General features: G+C 40.7%; 1 protein-coding gene across 1 annotated transcript in view; it reads right to left on the bottom strand.

The window, feature by feature from the left end:
- LOC126470042 (oxysterol-binding protein-related protein 8) overlaps positions 1 to 23,940 on the bottom strand; it is a 228,000-nt gene that overhangs the window by 163,934 nt on the left and 40,126 nt on the right. Inside the window, 1 exon segment of the mRNA XM_050097538.1 lies at positions 3,211 to 3,432. Coding sequence (XP_049953495.1) covers positions 3,211 to 3,432 — 222 coding nt within the window.

Here is a 23,940-nt window from a genome sequence, read left to right as displayed (position 1 = left end):
ACCTATCAACCTGGGGCTGAGAATTACGCATTACCGTATCACCTGTTATGTGTCAAACATGTGGGACAGCCTTCAGGGATGCATGGGGAGGTAGAAGAAAAAAGAGGAACTTCAAACACAGAAGCAGAGGAAGATAGAAGGGGAATGAAAAAAGAAAAAAAAGGAACAAAAAACAGTGGAAACACTGTTCTTATATTGCCTACTGAAAATGCAGAACACATTTCCAAAAACATCCCAGTCATGTTCCCAAAGGTAGGGGAAAAAGAATAGCAAGAGGATAGACACGCAGCATGGAAGGGAAAAGATGCTGCAAAAGCTATGGCCCCATGGTAGCCAAGCTTAAACCTACCAAATAGTACGCGAGCCCCCTGGTGGGGCTCTTTACTTGATGTGTCCCATAATTCTTCAAGGGTGTGTGGCCATACAAAGGGGAAGTGTAATTTTCTATACTGACTAGGGCTGCAAAGACACAATTATACATTTTGAACTTACAATCCTGGCCTTGAATACATAATGTTATGTAGACACAGTAGTCTCACAGGTTTTGTAAAGCATGGGCTTTTTGTATCACACTGACTTCTATTAGCTCTACCCTGTTTACAAGTCGATCTCTATAATTTTACTTGGAAATACTATGGACAGATATTGTATATTGGATTCTGTACATTACGTTTCTCACACTGACAATATATTTGTCATACAGTATTAAATAATATTTATACAAATTTGTCCTTGCTGGGAGTTGTGAAACACCACAGGGCTGTTTCAGTGAGTAGCTACTTCGATCCAGAGGGTTGAATTTGAATGTACTTGAATGACCTATTCATCATACCATAGGCCCCTCCATTGTCATGTCTCCCTAATGGCGGGAGAGGGGAGGGGGAGGGGGGGTGGTCAGGAAGCTTCAGACTCTCCATATAAATTACTGCACAATGGTGTGCTGATAGGTCAAGTTCCAAACATCTGAGCCAGAGTACGATTTAGCATATCATGGTTTTTCCCTGAGAAAATTATACTTTCATAATATAGGGTTGCTGCTGGTTTTCCCTTGTCTACTGAAAAGTATGATTCCAGCTTTTTTTTAATCAAATACTGAGATAGATATGCTTTAATTACCGAGTAATCAAATGTTCAAATGTGTGTGAAATCTTATGGGACTTAACAGCTAAGGTCATCAGTCCCTAAGCTTACACACTACTTAACCTAAATTATCCTAAGGACAAACACATCCATCCATGCCCGAAGGAGGACTCGAACCTCCGCCGGGACCAGCCGCACAGTCCACGACTGCAGCGCCTAGACCGCTCAGCTAATCCCGCGCGGTGCCGAGTAGTCCATTATGCTTGTACGATTAAATGAAAATGGTTTCTGTGGTAACTGGAACAATCTGACTCCACAAATGTAAGAAATCTAGCAAACTGTCAATAATATTCCTGGCCTGAAATGCCTGGGAATATTTTCTGAGCCATTTGCACGTTTTTCAGATGGATTTTAGGCAACACTAAAGGGCAGCTGTGTGCAGTTTATGGAGCAGTATCACAACTCAGTCAACAGGTGTATCTGCTGATTAAACATGATGATAACTTCACACATTACCTCATCCACACCAGCCCTGTAGCACACACATTTAAAAATGACACAAAGATTAGCATTTTTTGCATTAGTGTCGCTAAGGTCATTAGAAATGGAGCAGAGTTGTACTGAGGAAAGATAGGGCAGTATCTCTGAATTCACCAAAAATGATTTAATGAAATAACATGGAACATAAATCTGGATGACCAAATGGGAATTTGAACCCCACTCCACTACACACATTAAGATACACAACTTCTTGTCAATTTAGTAGCAGAGGTTCACACAATACCTTCAGAAATCTAAACAATATTGTCATCTTGATAAGTCACCCGGACATGGATACATTGGAACAGCCTGGGAGTGTAATCCACCAGTCACTACGTAAAGCTGTGAACTGCAGTTCACACATATTAGGCAGCAGATGATGGAGGTGGTTGGTGGACAGATGCACACACTAAGTGGCTGACCTTCAAGGATGTGCGACACATGGGAGCTACACCACACAACTTGTCAACTCTGCCAATCCATCCAGGATACAATCAGAAGCTACAGGAATGCATGCAGAGATTATTGACCTTGAGCAGAACAGGGCTCTACTGGACAAATGTGATTCCAGCTATAGACAATTCCAGAGAGCAAACAGAACAAGTTACACAAAAGACTATATGCTTGCCCAAATCAATTCTATGGACTACATCGGTCAAGGAGACTGCAGTCTCAATGGTTACGCCTGAACTGCCATGGTGAAGGCAGTTGTAAACTTCAGAACTATTTCCATCAGTGATCAACATTAGGTATCCCATCTGTTGTCATCCAAAATGAATACCAGAGTATTGTAATGTATGAATGAAACATTTTACATCAATATGATTACAAAATATTCTCAGAGTTCCAGCCATTTTAACTGGGTATAAATTCACAAGTGTTCAGCCAAGTGCTCCTCCGCCACTGTCAAGTGGTAACTGACTGGTATGAAGCTGCTGACCTGCAGCTGTATTTATGTGACTGATTAATGTGGCATACCACAGAACTATGTTCTCATCATAGAAGCATAGAAAAATCGCTAGAGAACTTAACAGATATATATATATGAGAGAAAAAGTATCACAACATGGTGTCAAGTAGAGACTACTGAGGAAAGCTAGCCCACGAGTACTAGTTATGAGACATCTACAATAAATGTGCCAAGGAAATCTAATACTCTTTTGGCAGTGCTGGGGCCTGAGGAGACAGTAATGTGCTGCCAAAACTAGTCATGTGAGACAATAAAGTCATTCTCAACATACAGCTGCTGTGGTACTTTTTCTCATATATTAACAGATTGGCCTTCTTAATGCAAAACTTCCCCAGTGTATAAAGCTGTACCATGCAGTTACCACTTGACAATGTCTAAGCAGCACTCAACTGTAAGTTCATGGATGTATAACCACTTTATGTGGCTGGAATTTCAAGGAGATTTTATTCATACCACAGTATTCACAACAAAATCCTTTGAAGCCTACATCAAAAATGCACTTGGCATCAAATTCTTTATACGTAAGTACATAAAATGAGTTAACTGGAGTCCAAGAAGCAAAGAAGCCAGACTAAAGAGCTCAAAGTTTTGTGTAAGAAACTACATTTTAAGTAATTTACCTTCAATTTTAAGCTCTTGTACAATAGTAAAAGTCCTGGTTTTAGCACACACCACAACTTAGTCCAACTCTTAAGCGTGCCACGAACTTTTAACCAGTCAGCTAATACAATTACAGATGGATCTTTGAGAGAGCTCAGTAGTTCTTTAGCCACTCTTTTCTTCTCTCGGCAGTAGTTTTTGCGCTGGGCTTTGTACGACTCTTTTCTTGTTAGAGGTTGTAACTGGAAATAGAAAAAAGAAAATGAGGTATTATAGTTATCCATGTCATGGGTGATCTTCTCTAATTTATTACTGAAAACTGATACCTGTTGTGGAGTAATTTTATAATATAAAGTAATTAAAATGTCTAGGTTGAGTTCCACTTTCGTATGCCTACAATTATAGCAAAGGCCGAGAACAGCATGCTAAGAGAAGCTTACCTGTTTCCTTATCTATGGAACAACAACAATGTCAATAATGGTCATATATATCATGCAAAATATAAACAAAACTTCACAATGCGTGTACAACAATGTCTCAAAGAACACTTGGTAATATGCATAAAGCTGTGAGCTACATCATCTATAAGGAGGGAGGCAACAGCGAACACACATTTTAATTAGTGTATTACAGTCATACATGCTGAATTTCAAATGCATTTAAAATGGATAAAGCAAACTAGCAACATTTATGAGCTTCAGTTAATTTCAGCTAATGCCTTTACTTCTACAATAAAAACATTTTATAATGTTTGCAATGACCAACAGTGTTTCATCATAAAAAGGGACCGAGTGAGGTGGTGCAGTTGTGAGCACACTGGACTTGCATTTGGGACAATGGCAGTTCAAACCCATGTCCAGCCATCCTGATTTACGTTTTCTGTTATTTCCCTAAATTGCTCGAGGCAACTGCCAGGATAGTTCCTTTGAAAGGGAACAGCTGAGTTTCTTCTCCATCCTTCCATAAACCGATGGGACTGATTAACTCGGTGTTTGGCCCCTCCCTCAAATAAAATCAACCAACCAACCAACCAGAAAAACGAGGGGGAGGGGGAAGCATTATAACGACTGAGTCTAATAGTTAATATCAGTATTGTGCATCTTGAAGTTAATTATACATTTAAAAAAGTAGGCTCTTCAACTGTTAAAACTAATACAAGCCATTATCAATTTTACCACCTCAGCTTCTATAGACAGATAGCAATGTGGAAGTTATTTGACAAGCAACCAGGTATCTATCAGGAATGATTTAGTATTTTACAATATATCCAAAAAAATAACAAAAATAAATGAAATAAAAATCGTCCAGTATCCTGGCCCAGCAATTCGGGAGGTTCTCCAGCAGATATGGGGCTCAAGGACAGCCACTAGGCAGCACTGTTACATCTGCAGGCACTGGTATCATCACTCCAAGCACCACCATTAGGACACGCCCACCTTGCTGGGCTATCAGAGCCCGTGGCTGTCCTATAAAGCCAGCAGCACAGCAGCTCTCCAGCCAGTCATAATTACTTTGTGCTATTGCTATATCTAGGTTGTTGATCTTGATTTACTTACTGGAATCATTATTCTACTGTGCTATCTCCACTGTTTGTCTTCCTCCCCTTGTTGTCCAGCTGTTTACTCTCATGTGTCTCGTTGTCCACGTGTTTCCTCTCACGCAACTCATTGTGATGCCCTTGGCTGGTTGTTCTCTCTTTCTGCTTCTTGAGTTATTCCCAGTCTTATTAAATTCCAGTCAGTAGAACTGGTGATGAGGTAAAATGTTAGCGGCACCCTGTAGATGCAAAGCTTGTGCAACTTGTGGAACAGCAAAAGCCACTCCTGCAGCAACAGTTCCAACAGCAACAGACGGAGTTGCTCCATCAGGAAATTCAGCTTCAAAAGATCAACTGCAGATTCAGGGTACCCACCCAATCCAGGCTGTGGTCACATCCCATGTTGCTTTCTGTCCAATCTCATTTCCGTCATTGAACAATGCCAAAGAGGTCTGGGACACTTATTTGCAGCAGTTGAAACAGTACTTTGCCACATTTGAGGTTTCAAGTGATGCTTTCCAATGGTCCCTCTTCCTTTCTTGGGCTTCCCTGGAGAAGTTTCTCACACTGAAGAAGCAGTCATGCCCACATTTGAGGAGACATGCTCATTGCTGTTGAATTATTATTCACAACAGTTAAATGTGATTGCATTGTGCCTCGAGTTCCATCAATACTACAAGCAACCTTTTCAGTCGTACTGCTTGTGAGTGATTGATTTGCAAGGGTTGAGATGACATTCCAGTATCATTTGTGTGAACCCATCTTGCAAATCCTCATATGCAGATTCTTTGATTCACAACATAGTGATCCAATTAACTACCAATCCAGAAGGCTGCATTGCAGCCTTCAAACTGGACAACCCATCCTTTCATAATATCTAGACAATTGCGCACTCTTTTGAGGTCACACAGGATACAAATGAAAGACTCACAGTCCATTATCTGGTAGCTGTGGTCCAGCCGCTGCCTCAGAGGCAGATTTCTCATATGTCTTTTCCTCAATTGGGGCATCACGACTCCTCGATTTTAGACATTTCAATGGCCTCATAGCAGCCAGCCACAACCCAATGGTATAAGCAGCAGGGTCACCCATTGTGTCTTGACTGTTTTGCACACACATGTGGATTGTCTGGATCGCTGGGCACATTGTGCCTGTTGTTGGAAAGATGGACATCTCTGAACCATCTGCCATAAACTGTTGGAACAGTTGGATACCACTCTCCACATGCTTCAATGGATGGTATATGAACATCTGGTAACTGTTCCCCATGGTGATCCTTAAGCTACTAAGTTGTTTATCAATCTAATGATTGTGAACCAAGAGGTCTATTATCTGGTGGGCACAAGAGCCACCAATTCCTTGATAACTCTCCAAATGTAAGCTCACCTGGGCTCTGCTGACTTGGCGCCACCTTCTCGTACATTGGTCGCATATGGTGACAGTTCGACACCTCTTCCTGCTCCATTCTTAATCACTACTGCCTACAAAAAGGTCACATGGCTGATAACACTGTTTGTGGTCAATAGACACTGGCTACATTTCTGGTCTGGGTGCCTTCTCGCTGTTTGGATTTTCACTTGGTGATGAGGTTCATGTCAAATCTGACACAGTTCCCTTCCAGGAACTCAACAACCTCTGTGCTGCCTTTGGGCCTCTGTTTAAACCTGGCCTGGGGTGGGCCACAGATTCCAGGCGCATATCTCCTCATGTCAAGATGCAGTGCCCTGTTTCTGTTAGGCATGTCCTATTCTTGTCTCATTATGGATAGTCTTTAAGGAAGAACTCCATCTCTTCCATGAACCTAGGGTGATTGAACTTGCTAAAATAAAGCTTGGGTCACACCCCTGGTCATGGTCAAGAAGCCCAATGGTTCTCGCTGGCTATACAGAGATTTCAAATTGACAGTCAACACCCAGCCACAAGTGGAAACGTACCCCATACCACATCCAGAGGACCTCCTCACAAACTCAGTCAGGGGCAAATATTTTTCTAAGATATAAGTTTCCAATGCATATTTGCAGATCCCACTGAATGAGAAATCACAATGCATTATGGTCATCAACACTCCCTTTGGCTTATACAAATACAAGTGCCTGCCCATTGCGATCTCTTCTGCTTTGGCAATCTTCCACAGATACCTGGAAGAGATAATGATGTCCATCGCTGCTTGTACTAATTACCCTGATGTCTTAACTGACTTAAGCACTATGCATCATGACCACCTGCACAACCTCTGCACCCTCTCTACTTTGAGTAATGCAGGGCTCAAGTTCCACCTCCACAAATGCCAAGCCACAATGCAAAGCCAAATTAATGATATTAAAGCAAGGTTCAATTTGGAAATCGAAAAGATCCAAGAAAGTGTGGAATCTATAGTAAAGGTAGAAGCAGACAAAAAAGTTTTCAGGTTGAAAACTGAAATTGATGATTGTAAAGCAGAACGCTCACATTTGACAGAACAAGAATTATGGAAGCAATTAAATTGTGAACAGAAGTGTAAGCCAAACACTTCTCACATTCAAAGCAAAATTTGTGACCTTGAGAAGAAAATTAGGGACCAACCCCATTTCTGTAACTGATGGAGTAGCTCACAACAAACCGTTAAGAGGCCAAAAAACAATTTGATTGAGTCACAAGACATAATGGTTGGCACTCTATAGACTTCCCGAAAAACTGCTAAAGGATTTTTCCTGAAGAATTAACAGATGAGGGAAAGATTAATGTGGTAATTAGTGCATTACCAGGGGATGCCAAGAGATGAGATTGAATATGAACACAGATCAAATGACTTTTAGAGATTTCAAGAAAAAATTTACTGAGGGGTACTGGTCAGAACAGAAACCAAGACTGTGTGGTGTGAGTTGATTATGGCTAGAATGTATGACAATACAGGCAGGAATTCTATAAAAGATTTCTGCAAATACTGGTACAGGAAATTAACTAACTTGAGAAGGAGACAACCCGAAGCAGATTATATGGAAGCTATCGAGAAAGCTCCCAGAAGATTCTGGAAGATACATAGGTAGTAATCAGAAATACCTTTCTAAGTTTTTGGAAAGAGTAGAGGATGAAGAATGCTGGAAAGGAAATCATGATTATTGCCCAAACAATAACAATTGAGGTAATCACAACAATGTCAAAATAATAGCAAAAGATACTGTGTCAACATGGTACAAAGGGGAAAGGGCATAAAACGATTTAACTTAGCCACTTGCAGCAGAAGTTTTGCACTGCAAAATTATAATGACAACACCAGCACAGAAAACTGAGGACTGCTTAAGTTGTGGGCGAAAATAACACAGAAAGATGTTCATGGGCCAGACATAGAAAACAGCATTAGAATAAACATTACAAATTTCATGCACAAGGTAGAGACTGCAAAATTTTGCAAGAGACTAGCTGCATAACAACAGATGTGCAGAGGGATGAATCATGCCAGGCAGGCAATAAAATGAATATAACCTTTCAGGCAGAACTCCCACTAGCAACAGATAGGACCAAATGGTTAGCAGCCAATGTGAGCACAGTAGCACTGGCAGGAAAAAAAAAAACCGAATAGTGACTTCAGAACAGAGAGTAATGAACTCACTACAATAGCTAATGACACCATAGCTAAAGAGAATGGGATAACAATCGTAGATGAAATAAGAAATACTGACAACAGTTTAAATGATAATGAAATAATGTTTTCTTGTAAAAATTAGTTGTCAGGAATAACTAACTGGCACGAACAGGTCAACAATCTGTGCAAGGAGGCTAAAGCAATGCAAATGGGAAGATTTCAAAAGGGATTATGCAATCCAAAATTCAAGTAGTAGTGTTGGGAGAAATAAGGGTGTTGAAAGTTATCAGACGGAAGGAAGAATGTTTAAGTAAACAGCACCGCGCAGAATTTCCATGCAGCAAATACTGATGGGATGATGGGTATGGATGTTAACAGTACTGCGCAAAATGAGTGATCCGATAATGAAATTGAGATAAATGATAGGAAAATAAGTACAGCGATAAACAGGAAGAGAATGGAAGAAGATGAATCAACAGTATTGCGGATGAAGTACTCTTGACCAACAAAATGCCACTAGAGCAAAATTTTGATGAACGGTCGGATGAAGACTAACATGTCTCAGAAAAGCATTCAAGTTAGAACCAAATAATGAGTCTTAGTGGTCAGAGTCGGAAGACAATTCCAATGGAGAAATGAAACAATTGAATTAGATGAATGCGTACCAAAATTCTCTACACCGAAAGCAAAGTACTGTCAAAAGAAAGACCAGCACACAGAACTGGGAAAGAAAAAACCACCAGATGATACTATATACTGTCAGCAAAGGGTTCAGGCCGCAAAAGGCAGAGACCCTAAAACCAAAGAAAGCCACGGATATAGATAAAGTGCACAGAGACAACATTCCTTGGAATGAAATTAGACTTCTTTGACACTTGTGGACAGATCGGAAAAACACTAAAAACAAAGTAGTCAAGTAAAATTAAAATGTGTGGTGTTGCACTTTGTACAGTTAAAAAGTGCCACCATAATTAGAGGATATGAGGCAGGTTTATTTTAAAATTTAAATATATTTACAACAATCCAAAATGGAGAGAACTCCCCATGCTAACACATACTATCTAATATTACCAAAATCAAAGAAACCATTAGGTGCTCGCAATATAAAAGACTAAAGACCTTACATCCATTGGACAGAACAAGAAATGCCATTGTTTCAAAACATGACCTAAACACTGTCTGTATCATAAAATGCTTGTTAATCTTGTTACTTAGGTGTCTTTCACAAACTGGAAGTGAAATATTTTAGTAGTTTTTTGAAGTATAAAGAATTGCAAAAGTAGCTTACTATAAAGCAATGTCAATGAACTTCTTTCTCTTTTGTGTGTGTTCACCCCTGTCCGCCCCTGGTAGCTGATGAGTTGTCAGCGCGACAGACTGTCAATCCTAAGGGCCCGGGTTCGATTCCTGGCTGGGTTGGAGATTTTCTCCGCTCAGGGACTGGGTGTTGTGTTGTCCTAATCATAATCATCATTTCAACCCCATCGATGCGCAAGTTGCCGAAGTGGCATCAAATCGAAATACTTGCACCAGACGAGCGGTCTACCCGACGAGAGGCCCTCGTCACACGCAATTTCATTTAACTACTGTTACCCAAAATTTTCAGCGAAAAAAAAAAAAAAAAAACTTCTCCATAATGATATGTTTATGTTTAATGTAACTTATGGTATTCCTATGAATATAATAGAGGGAAACATTCCACGTAGGAAAAATATATCTAAAAACAAAGATGATGTGGCTTACCAAATGAAAGTGCTGGCAGGTCGACAGACACACAAACATACACACAAAATTCTAGCTTTCGCAACTGACGGTTGCTTCGTCAGGAAAGAGGGAAGGAAAGATGAAAGGATGTGGGTTTTTAGGGAAAGGGTAAGGAGTCATTCCAATCCCGGGAGCGGAAAGACTTACCTTGGGGGGAAAAAAGGACAGGTATACACTCGCACACACACATATCCATCCGCACATACACAAACACAAGCAGACATTTGTAAAGGCAAAGAGTTCGGGCAGCGATGTCAGTGGAGGTGGAAGTAGAGAGGCAAAGATGTTGAAAGACAGGTGAGGTATGAGCGGCCGCAACTTGAAATTAGCGGAGGTTGAGGCCTGGCGGATAACGAGAGGAGAGGATGTACTGAAGGGCAAGTTCCCATCTCCGGAGTTCTGACAGGTTGGTGTTAGTGGGAAGTATCCAGATAACCCGGACGGTGTAACACTGTGCCAAGATGTGCTGGCCGTGCACCAAGGCATGTTTAGCCACAGGGTGATCCTCATTACCAACAAACACTGTCTGCCTGTGTCCATTCATGCGAATGGACAGTTTGTTGCTGGTCATTCCCACATAGAAAGCTTCACAGTGTAGGCAGGTCAGTTGGTAAATCACGTTGGTGCTTTCACACGTGGCTCTGCCTTTGATCGTGTACACCTTCCGGGTTACAGGACTGGAGTAGGTGGTGGTGGGGGGGTGCATGGGACAGGTTTTACAGCGGGGGCGGTTGCAAAGGTAGGAGCAAGAGGGTGGGGAAGGTTGTTTGAGGATTTCATAGGGATGAACTAAGAGGTTACGAAGGTTAAGTGGACGGCGGAAAGACACTCTTGGTGGAGTGGGGAGGATTTCATGAAGGATGGATCTCATTTCAGGGCAGGATTTGATGAAGTCGTATCCCTGCTGGAGAGCCACATTCAGAGTCTGATCCAGTCCCGGAAAGTATTCTGTCACAAGTGGGGCACTTTTGTGGTTGTTCTGTGGGAGGTTCTGGGTTTGAGAGGATGAGGAAGTGGCTCTGGTTATTTGCTTCTGTACCAGGTCGGGAGGGTAGTTGCGGGATGCGAAAGCTGTTTTCAGGTTGTTGGTGTAATGGTTCAGGGATTCAGGACTGGAGCAGATTCGTTTGCCATGAAGACCTAGGCTGTAGGGAAGGGACCGTTTGATGTAGAATGGGTGGCAGCTGTCATAATGGAGGTACTGTTGCTTGTTGGTGGGTTTGATGTGGACGGACGTGTGAAGCTGGCCATTGGCCAGATGGAGGTCAACGTCAAGGAAAGTGGCATGGGATTTGGAGTAGGACCAAGTGAATCTGATGGAACCAAAGGAGTTGAGGTTGGAGAGGAAATTCTTCACTGTGAGTCCAGATCATGAAGATGTCATCAATAAATCTGTACCAAACTTTGGGTTTGCAGGCCTGGGTAACCAAGAAGGCTTCCTCTAAGCGACCCATGAATAGGTTGGCGTACGAGGGGGCCATCCTGGTACCCATGGCTGTTCCCTTTAATTGTTGGTATGTCTGGCCTTCAAAAGTGAAGAAGTTGTGGGTCAGGATGAAGCTGGCTAAGGTAATGAGGAAAGAGGTTTTAGGTAGGGTGGCAGGTGATCGGCGTGAAAGGAAGTGCTCCATCGCAGCGAGGCCCTGGACGTGTGGAATATTTGTGTATAAGGAAGTGGCATCAATGGTTACAAGGATGGTTTCCGGGGGTAACAGATTGGGTAAGGATTCCAGGCATTTGAGAAAGTGGATGGTGTCTTTGATGAAGGATGGGAGACTGCATGTAATTGGTTGAAGGTGTTGATCTACGTAGGCAGAGATACGCTCTGTGGGGGCTTGGTAACCAGCTACAATGGGGCGGCCGGGATGATTGGGTTTATGAATTTTGGGAAGAAAGTAGAAGGTAGGGGTGCAGGGTGTCGGTGGGGTCATGAGGTTGATGGAGTCAGGTGAAAGGTTTTGTAGGGGGCCTAAGGTTCTGAGGATTCCTTGAAGCTCCGCCTGGACATCAGGAATGGGATTACCTAGGTAAACTTTGTATGTGGTGTTGTCTGAAAGCTGACGCAGTCCCTCAGCCACATACTCCCGCCGATCAAGTACCACGGTCGTGGAACCCTTGTCCGCTGGAAGAATGACGATGGATCGGTCAGCCTTCAGATCACGGATAGCTTGGGCTTCAGCAGTGGTAATGTTTGGAGTAGGATTAAGGTTTTTTAAGAAGGATTGAGAGGCAAGGTTGGAAGTCAGAAATTCCTGGAGGGTTTGGAGAGGGTGATTTTGAGGAAGAGGAGGTGGGTCCCGCTGTGACGGAGGACGGAACTGTTCCAGGCAGGGTTCAATTTGGATAGTGTCTTGGGGAGTTGGATCATTAGGAGTATGATTAGGATCATTTTTCTTTGTGGCAAAGTGATACTTCCAGCAGAGAGTACGAGTGTAGGACAGTAAATCTTTGACGAGGGCTGTTTGGTTGAATCTGGGAGTGGGGCTGAAGGTGAGGCCTTTGGATAGGACAGAGGTTTCGGATTGGGAGAGAGGTTTGGAGGAAAGGTTAACTATTGAATTAGGGTGTTGTGGTTCCAGATTGTGTTGATTGGAATTTTGAGGTTTTGGAGGGAGTGGAGCTGGAAGTGGGAGATTGAGTAGATGGGAGAGACTGGGTTTGTGTGCAATGAGAGGAGGTTGAGGTTTGCTGGAAAGGTTGTGAAGGGTGAGTGAGTTGCCTTTCCGGAGGTGGGAAACCAGGACATTGGATAGTTTTTTGAGGTGGAGGGTGGCATGCTGTTCTAATTTGCGGTTGGCCTGTAGGAGGATGCTCTGAACAGCCGGTGTGGATGTGGGAGAGGAAAGATTGAGGACTTTTATTATGGATAGGAGTTGACGGGTGTGTTCGTTGGCTGAGTTGATGTGTAGGTTAAGGATTAGGTGGGTGAGGGCAATGGATTGTTCAGTTTGGAACTGGTATAGGGACTGATGGAAAGAAGGGTTGCAGCCAGAGATGGGAACTTTAAGTGTGAGGCCTTTGGGGGTGATGCCAAATGTCAGACAAGCCTGAGAAAATAAAATATGGGAGCGTAATCTGGCTAGGGCGAGGGCACGTTTGCGGAGGGAATGTAAATAAAACTTAATGGGGTCGTTGTGGGGGTGTTGTGAGGGTGACACGGTATTAGAAGATGGAAAGTGTAACATGAGGTTGAAATGAAAATGAAAATGAAAAATAAAAATATATGGGGAGAGATAAAGGTGAACTAGAAAGCAGCTGGAGATCTGGTATGAAAAAAGGCGAAAAAGTGTTGGTTAAGTTGATCCTGTGGTGAACTTGGGTTGGTAGACAACGATGTGCATAAAGGTTAGGTGGTTGTGTTGGCGCTAAACCATGTTAAAGGACGGAGAAATTCGGGAAAATTTCGAAAAAACTACGTGTAAATTTATTAAAAGGAGTGGTGTTGTGGTGAAAGATTACGAAAATGGGGCTAACAATTGTCTGACGAAGAAATAATGACGTTAAAACCTGTGGGCAGCGGCTAAAAATGATCAGTGATGTTCGAAAAACGGAAGTCGAAATAAAGCGAAAGTTATTAGAACCAGCCGAAATGGTTGTTTAATACGTGAAAGCAACTGTTTTTGAACTAGAAATGGTGGATTTTATAGCAGCGATAGTGTTGAAAGCGGAAAATATTTTTTTTTTTTTTTTTTTTTTTGTTTGGAAGTTGGTTACGTATTATTGAGTATGTATAGGCAGGATAAAATTGTATAGTAGATTACGGTAAAAAGGGGAAGGTGAATACAAAGTGAGACTACTGGTAAAAACAGAAAGAGAAAATAAGACTACAGGAAAGATTCCGAAATGCAACAGCGACAATAACAAACGTAATTGTTGGGTTCAAATTAATGATATGAATATAATAGAGGGAAACATTCCACGTAGGAAAAATATATCTAAAAACAAAGATGATGTGACTTACCAAATGAAAGTGCTGGCAGGTCGACAGACACACAAACAAACAAACAAACACAAACATACACACAAAATTCCAGCATTCGCAACCGACGGTTGCTTCGTCAGGAAAGAGGGAAGGAGAAGGAAAGATGAAAGGATGTGGATTTTTAGGGAAAGGGTAAGGAGTCATTCCAATCCCGGGAGCGGAAAGACTTACCTTGGTGGGAAAAAAGGACAGGTATACACTCACACTCACACTCACACTCACACATATCCATCCGCACATACACAGACACAAGCAGACATTTGTAAAGGCAAAGAGTTCGGGCAGCGATGTCAGTCGAGGTGGAAGTAGAGAGGCAAAGATGTTGAAAGACAGGTGAGGTATGAGTGGCCGCAACTTGAAATTAGCGGAGGTTGAGGCCTGGCGGATAACGAGAGGAGAGGATGTACTGAAGGGCAAGTTCCCATCTCCGGAGTTCTGACAGGTTGGTGTTAGTGGGAAGTATCCAGATAACCCGGACGGTGTAACACTGTGCCAAGATGTGCTGGCCGTGCACCAAGGCATGTTTAGCCACAGGGTGATCCTCATTACCAACAAACACTGTCTGCCTGTGTCCATTCATGCGAATGGACAGTTTGTTGCTGGTCATTCCCACATAGAAAGCTTCACAGTGTAGGCAGGTCAGTTGGTAAATCACGTGGGTGCTTTCACACGTGGCTTTGCTCTCCAGCAGGGATACGACTTCCTCAAATCCTGCCCTGAAATGAGATCCATCCTTCATGAAATCCTCCCCACTCCACCAAGAGTGTCTTTCCGCCGTCCACCTAACCTTCGTAACCTCTTAGTTCATCCCTATGAAATCCCCAAACCACCTTCCCCACCCTCTGGCTCCTACCCTTGCAACCGCCCCCACTGTAAAACTTGTCCCATGCACCCTCCCACCACCACCTACTCCAGTCCTGTAACCCGGAAGGTGTACACGATCAAAGGCAGAGCCACATGTTAAAGCACCCACGTGATTTACCAACTGACCTGCCTACACTGTGAACCTTTCTATGTGGGAATGACCAGCAACAAACTGTCCATTCGCATGAATGGACACAGGCAGACAGTGTTTGTTGGTAATGAGGATCACCCTGTGGCTAAACATGCCTTGGTGCACGGCCAGCACATCTTGGCACAGTGTTACACCGTCCAGGTTATCTGGATACTTCCCACTAACACCAACCTGTCAGAACTCCGGAGATGGGAACTTGCCCTTCAGTATATCCTCTCCTCTCATTATCCGCCAGGCCTCAACCTCTGCTAATTTCAAGTTGCGGCCACTCATACCTCACCTGTCTTTCAACATCTTTGCCTCTCTACTTCCACCTCGACTGACATCTCTGCCCAAACTCTTTGCCTTTACAAATGTCTGCTTGTGTTTGTGTATGTGCGGATGGATGTGTGTGTGTGTGTGTGTGTGTGTGTGTGTGTGTGCGCGCGAGTGTATACCTGTCCTTTCCCTCCCCCCCCTCATTTCACAGCATAAACTTTCCAACAGTTCTGCATATCCAACGGCATCAAGCACCTGTTTAGTCCACTGTTTCACTCATCCTCCAACAGCAAAGCAGAGCATATGGCACAAATGTTTAAACAACAAATGTTACAAATGTTGGGTACTTCCATCACCACAGCTGTACGCATGATCTTTCTAAGCACATACAGGACCAATCCTGCCCATGAATGAAGCCTCCATTTCCTAGCCCCACAACCCACAGAACCCTGGACCCGGCACGTTAGGCACTTTCTGCTGGGCTGAGTTGTGTGGGCATACTTGTATGGGGCAAAATCCTCGTGGATACCAGTCACAGTGATTGCCACCCACTGGTGGCTCCTTACGATGATTGACACTCTGAAGGGTTTGGAACACTGGCACACAAACCAGCTCCATCCCCGCCTACCAACTGCACCACCATTGGCTCAATCACTCCTGGAACACCTCCCCTTATCACTCCCACATCTGCACAGGTACTGGTTGCACCCCAGGGCATCAATGGCAGTTCCCACAGATGTGAGCATGGAAGTTGAGGTCTCAGTGCACTCTGTCCTCTTGGCCATCATCACTCACACCATCACAGGCTACGCCGCCACACCCAAGCACATTCCCAGACACACTGGTTCCTTCTACCAGCCATCAGGCTGCAGTGCTGGGAATCCATCCATGCCACCAGTTCACTTTCCCAAGAATTGTCTGGAGCACTTATGGCCTTATGTGCACATTTCAGGGGAGGGATCTGGTAGCCTGGCATAGTGAGTTTGGAACCTGAAAGGTATAGAATTCTAAGACAGCCACTACAAAGCGCTGCTACATCTGTGGGCACTTGTGTCACCACTGCAAGTGCCGCCGCGAAGACACATTCACCTAGCTGGACTATAAGTGCCCATGGCTGCCCTTTAAAGCCAGCAGCACTATAGCTCTGCAGTCAGTCATTACTTCTCTGCTCTACTGATTGATCTCATTACACATCACTGTCTTGGTTCCGAATTCCCTATGACCTAGGTTTTTGATCTCCGTTTACTCAATAGACTCATTATTCTGTTGCGCAATCTCTGTTGTTTGTCTTCCTTTCACTCTTGTCCACCTGTTTACTCTCATGTGACTTGTTGTCTACCTGTTTACTCTCGGGTGACTAGCTGTGACACCCTCAGCTGATCTGCCTGTTTCTACTAGTTCTGGACTCATTCCTGGTCTTGGTAGATTATGGTCACTATAGTTTGTCTTAAGCAAAACCTCTTGACTTTAGGTACAGTAGTACTAAATGTTCCTTGTCCATGCCTTCCTCCGACATGAGAACCAGTGCACCCAGCCAGTTATAATGAGCATTCAAAGTTTAATCACATGTTGAAATCATATGCACACAATGATAAAATGTTAAGACACAAACTAAGAGAGCAAAAACAAAACCTCTCCAACATCACTTTGCTGCTTAAGCAAATGAACCAGTTTCCCACAATTATGAAATCAATTACTAGATAAATGTATCTCAATACACCTACTATACATGTACAGGCTCTTTTGTTTGTCATAAGCTACCTCACACATAAACTAATACATTTTCACATTAATACTGGACAATGAAAATCATTTGGAAGTTACCACAGCAGTTGTGCATAATTTTAAAGCAGTTATAATTTTTTATATCAAAAACAAAAGACACGTGATGGCATAACAGATCAGAATTTTTGCTATTGTAATAAAAAAAAGACGTAGGACAATATTTGTTTACTACGTTATCCATCTTCAGAGATGGTGTATTTATTTAAGGGGAGCCGGAACGATGAAAATGACAAAATTAACATTTTTTGGTTTTTTCATTATTTGGAGTTTTCTGTAAAAAACAAACAAAGCAAGTTTCACCCTTCTAAGTGAATTCTAAGTGTGTTTTTTATCACTGCAAGGTTGACATGCTGTGTAAACGGTTGTAGCAATTTGGTGCATCACCTCTGATGGTGCCACTCGCTGGCTGCTAGCAGGGTACCTTTGCAGAATTAGACAGTGTTTTGTTTTCCAACGTTGTATGGCTTTATCTCTGTGACAAGTGACTGTTCATATTGGCAAACATAAACGCTATACCGTATGTGTTGACTTGTGGAGTTTGCTTTGTGTTGTTTAGCTGTTCAATTTTGCATATTTGACGAATTTTGCTCGTACCTGTTTTACGTATTTGGTTTGGGGATATCAATATGCCGTGGTTTAGCAATCGAGTGTTCAAGAAAAGGCACAACGAGTGAAAGAAGAAATCTTTTGTTGTTTTGAAGGGAGATGCTGCTCAGATTGCTTCACCGACTACTCCAAATGAATGTTATAGAACTTCTTCCAGCAAGAAACTTTGTGACAGCAAAGAAAAATTTGAAAACTATGAAAGTGACAGTAATCAAGTGAATGAAATAATGAACATTTCCTTGCTCTCTAATATTTTGAAACATAATGTACTACGCAAAGTTCGCAAAGAAAGAGGGCTGGAATTGAAAATAACTTCACACATTGGTTTGGCATGTAAAATGTCATTGAAGTGTAACAAATGTGCTGCAGAAGTTTTGTTTTCTAATTCTAACAGTATTCCTCGTAGTGGTAATAGTGGAAAGAAGATGTATTATATAAATGTTAGGCTAGTGTACAGCTTGCATTGCACTGCCAATGGCAGTGCTGCAGGGACAATGTTATCTCGCATTATGAACTTCCCAAAACCACCAACCAAGTTTGGATTTTATAATGAATTGGTGGGATATTCTGCTGAAGAAACTGCTCAAGCAACAATGAAGAAAGCAGTTGAAGAAGCTGTGACAGATAATGGGAATTGTAGAGATTTAACTGTTGCTTTAGATGGATCATGGCAACGTAGAGATCATAAATCTCTAAATGGAGTTTTGACAGCTACCAGTTGATACAGCTACAAAGTAATTGATGTATTCTCTCAAAACATTTTAGATGTAAGGGCAATACCAAGGAGAAACATAGTAAAAGTTGTGAAGCAAATTTTCATGGCACGAGTGGAGCGATGGAAGTAAAGGGAGTTAAAGCAATTTTTTCCAGATCAGATCACAGGAGACGTATAATGTATGATACACTAATTATCTAGGAGATGGTGATTCTAAGGGATATAAAGCTGTAGAGGAGCTCAAACCTTATGGCAATGAAATTCACATTAAAAAACAGGAGTGCATTGGACATGTGCAGAAGCGCATGGAGGCTCGCTTGCGCAAACTAAAGCAGACATTAGGATCCCAGAAGCTTGGTGATGGTAAGACCCTAGGAGGAAGAGGAAGATTGACAGATGAAGCAATTGATAGATTTCAGAGGTATTATGGGCCTTCAATTAGGCAAAATAAAGAAGCATTGAGCAGAGCAGTATGGGCATTATTTTTTCATACTGCATCAACAAATGAGCACCCACAACATGCACTGTGCCCCATAGGTGATGGATGACTCATGGTGTTAAGTACCAATCAGAAAAGGAATATGCCAAAAACACAATCTGCCAAATGCTGTAATTGATGTAATAAGCCCACATTCAGAGATTTATCACAGCCAAGTTTATTGGAAAAGTGTTTACATGAGAAAATGCAAAATCCAAATGAAAGTGTAAATAATTTAATTTGGATTAGGATTCCCAAAAGAGTGTTTGTACAGATAAAAACATTGCATTTTGGACTGTATGATGCAGTGACAACATACAATGAAGGAAATATTATCAAATGTGATGTGCTGAAACATTCAGGTTTCCAACCTCGACACAACACCATTTCCACAATGCGCCTAATTGATGAAGAAAGACTAAGAGGTGCATGAAGAAGAGCGAAAAGCCTACAACATGCAGCAAAAGGGAAGCAAAGACCAGTGAAAAAGAAACTAACACTGGAAAAAGAAGAGGATTCTGATAATCCATCATATGGGGCAGGAATGTATTAAAAAACTTCGGAAGCCATTTCCTGTAACTTTAAAATTTTCATCTTTGAGGAACATTTTCTCCAAAACTGCTAACAGAATATCAATGAAATTTATACACAATATTGTTTACTACTTTTCCTTCATTTTTATAATAAATTGTAAAAAAATATTGTATAATTCAAGAGTTATAGAAGAAAAAGTGCAAAATTTTAGAGAAAAAATAAGCATCTGTTTAAAAAAATTGTAAAACAAAAACCAATAAATATTTCTTAACATGGCATTATTACTTTGTAGCGAAATATTCACTGAATATGTAGTCCAAATTTCAGAACAATATGTTTAATGGTTTTAGAAAAAATGTTCCTTCTGTTCGCTAAAATTAACACGGAGGAGATGGATCGTTCCAGCTCCCCTCAAATAATCAGCAATCAGCTGCACAAAAGAAATTTTATTTCCTTAACTGGTTCAGGCACTTAGTGCTCTTCTTCATAAGTCTGTACAGAAAAATATACCACAAATAAGTAAAGTTACACAAGAATATTAAAATTTGAGAAAAAAAAATTTAAAAATTTTGAAAATTTAAAGATAAAAAATAGTACACATTTTTAACCATTGCATTATTTGCGAGGGTCAGAACTAAGATGATAAATCCCTAACACAAAAAAAGCTCGTAAATGCTTCCATGTGGTTCGTAGTGTCAGTACAAAATACTGACCTCACTACAGCTGTTTTAAGGTTAGTTCACAAATTTCCCATCCATAGCACCACTTGTCATTTGTATTCTTATTTTATTTATCATTAGGTTTTTTAAATATTACTTATTATGCTGCTTATACACACTTACATTTTTGTTTATGTCTAATGAAAACTTACAGTTGTGTAAGATTCTATTTTATTATTTTATCATACTTTTACCCCCAACCTGAAACAAACTTCAAGATATGCATGTCATTAACTGATTAGCTCCAGTTCTGTCATGATGTTTGCACTTTTTGTTCGGCTTCCTTATACCATTTTTGTACAGGAACTTTGAACCACATGGAAGCATTTATGAGGTCTTTCTCTATTACGGGATTTATCATCTTACTTCTGACTCTCACAAATAATGCAGTAGTTGTAAGAATGTACTATTTTTTACATTTAAAGTATCAAAATTTTTAAACTTTTCATTATTAAATTTTAATATTCTTATCTAACTGCCACTTATTTATGGTAATTTGTCTGTACAGCCTTCTGAAGGGAACTTTAGTGCCTGAAATTGGTTAAGGAAACAAAATTTCTTTTGTGCGACTGGTTGCTGATTATTTTAAAAAAATAATATTTGTTCATCGACATGAAAATTTAGTGATAACATAATTGGCTAATATTACATTCTTAGTATACCCACTCTCAAATTTCAGGTTATCACAGAATAAAACTTCAAGTGGAGAAGTGGAGGGGATGACAGTTTTCAGAAAAACAAAATTTATCATTTGTGTAAAATAAGACATTAAACAGCTGAACGTATATGTCTCCCATTCCTCAGTTGCACTCTAAATTTTATCTCTCACTTAAGTGCCTTAGACTCACAATTAGTATGTCATGTCAATTATTTGTTTATGCTCACTCTGTTTCTAATAGGGAAGATAAAAAAAGTAAATAATTCCTCTCATATTGGACTTCTCTTTTATATGTTTCTTAGTGCAAGTACACAAGTCCATTCTCTCCAGAATGGAAACATTTTACCTCAGTCTGTTCCCTTTATTTTCAAATGTGTGAAACAAATTTCTGCAAAACTTGTTTTTGTCTATAACCATTACTATCATCACATGCATTTTTGTTGATTCACAAACTTAACCATGCTTTCCTGTCCAAGGTTAATAATTACACTTTTCAACATACTGTACATAAATTGTCACTCAGAACTAAACTCCACTTGTATCTGGTGCATACCTCTTTCAGGTTTCTCTAGTGATCACCTACTGTTGTAACAGTGATAAAGACACTCATCATCATGTCCTTTCTGTCCTCGCCATCATAGCAATGGTACTGCACCATCAGAGGACTTCCATAGACATCTTCTAAATTTTTATGCATATTTCCTGGAAAATCACTTACCTTACTGCTCATACTCTAAAGCTACAATTACTAAGCTCTGTTTAAAAACATTCAGTACACTACTACTTTCTTACTGCACTATCATAGTGAACAAGCTTCAAATGTTAAATTCATTTGTCTATAGGAATGGCAAATTTTTGCACAATAAAAATATTTTGCTAAACAATGGAAAGTTTTTTATTAGCATATAAATTATGTAAACTGAAATGAGGAACATACTAAGATCAAATTTTGTTTCTGCATGAAAAATGTGGTACTATGAGGTGGCATTATGCCATACATACACTGAAGCCATTTTGGGAAAATTATTGTACCTTACTACTCCTGCAGTATTCCAGTCCCAGTCCAACACAAATTGTATAATCCCACTAACAGAATAATGTACAAGCACTGGACAAAATAATATGAACACCCACAAACAACAACTTCAACTTTAGAGCATTTTTCTAAGTTCTCTGTACTATATCGATGATATTTTTCTCTTTATACTGTAACAGTCTAATAGTGTTCTGTGCGACATATTGTTGTAGTGTTGCTTTGGTCTATAGTAAGGTTGTACCTAACATACTTTTAATGAAGGCACACTATCAAGCCTAGCTTTCTGGTGCATCCATGGCAGCTGAAAATCTGCTACTGGAATCTAGAGTTACTGTATCTGATGCCAGGAAGCATGCACACTTCATGGGAAAATTTAATCGAGTGAACCCACCAGAGATAGAAAAATTAAAATTTCTTATGGAGACAAGAGGGCATTACAAAAGGTGACTAACTGTAACAGCATCGAAGAGGATTACTGCCCCTAATACAATAGACTCTCGTTAATCTGGCCATTCCTAGCACATACGGGGACCAGATTAGTGGAATTTCTGGATTATTGAGAGTGTTTAAATTTTGTGTAAATACATAGGGTTTATACTTTATTAAAACCAAAGATACATATATTTTCATAGAAAACTTAGTACTTGAGCGTGTATATACACAGTAATAGCACTCACTATGAAACGTGTCCCAAATTTTTGGTTCTTGCAATGATTCTACGTGACAGAAGAATGCTTTACCACACAACAGCTTTACAAGAATTATATCGGTACTGCATTTTACAATGGCTGCATAATGTACTCAGTAAGATTTCTGCATCTTCAGCATAAGCAGTGTGATATATCTTCATGTTCTCTCCTTCTATGAGCTAGTCTTCATCTCTTTCATCATAACTTTCCTGTATGCTTTTGATTATCTCTAAGTCTGTTAAACTTTGGTCATAAATAGTTGCATATACAACACTGTACTCAACAGCAATGTCTTTCTCTGAAGAACCTCAGTCCAACTTATCTCTAATTTCCAGTTTCTTTTTGAGGTCTAGAAGAAGCCATGATACTGAACCATAGAGAAAGTCACAATTGCAAACATGTATCGTATTGTTTATCATTGTAAGTAACATACAACATTGTTACACATGGGAATTCATTATTGCATGCACCATTTTTGCTTGAGCAACTAGTGGCCAGATGTGGGCCACATTACTGAGAGGTCGGACTATTGAGGGCCAGGTTGGCAAGAGTTTAGCGTATAAACACTGCCGTAGTAACACTGAAGTTAGCACGCATGTAGAGAATACTTTTCAACAAACAGTACAACAGTAACTGTACACAAAAAAATTCACTGTAGAACTCAGAAGCCAAATGAATGTAAAGAAGCTGTTTCAGTTTTACAACAAGTACAAAACACAGTCTACCACTCAACCAAATCTTGTTATGTGGTCCATCGAGTCTACTTTTACACTGATCCCTGCAGCAGGATTTTCTTATGTATATAGTATGGCAGGGTAATATTTCAATGTAGACTTCCTCCTTCCAAATGTGAATCACAATAAAAGCTGAGTAACGAAGTATAACAACAAACGGTCATCAATAACATGCTGCACATTGAATTGAAAATGGGCATTTGATACGGTTGAAACTAGTAACATATGAACATAAATGTGACTGTATCTGGAAACAAAAATCAGATCAGCTCTGTAATAATCTGAACAGTCACACTGCTTTGACTAGGTACTACTGCACTCTGAAAGGTAAGGTAGCTGATGAACTCTAAGCAATCATTTTAGATGATTGTTTTCATTCTGTGTGTGAGGCACTGTTTCCAGCTGGGGATTGCAGGTGCCAAGACAGTATTTTCTTGTTATGCACGTTGAAAATGCCCAAGATCAGTTTGATAACATAGGTATATGCTTATGCTTATCACCTAGCCTCCTTAATTATGAATTCATAACCATTCACTTCTTCCAGTAGCTTTGAAGTAATATGAACATTTTCTTGAAAGCAATGATCTGCAGGAGAAATCTGGCTGGTTGGATGTCAAAATAAGCTCATTGGACAAAAACTTAGTCAAATTTGTATTAAAAACATTCACCAAACTTCCT

The sequence above is a fragment of the Schistocerca serialis genome, chromosome 3 (assembly GCF_023864345.2).
Source record: "Schistocerca serialis cubense isolate TAMUIC-IGC-003099 chromosome 3, iqSchSeri2.2, whole genome shotgun sequence".
Taxonomy (NCBI): Eukaryota; Metazoa; Arthropoda; class Insecta; order Orthoptera; family Acrididae; genus Schistocerca; species Schistocerca serialis.
The sequence above is the reverse complement of the archived record's forward strand: the minus strand, read 5'-3'. Positions and strand labels throughout refer to the sequence as shown.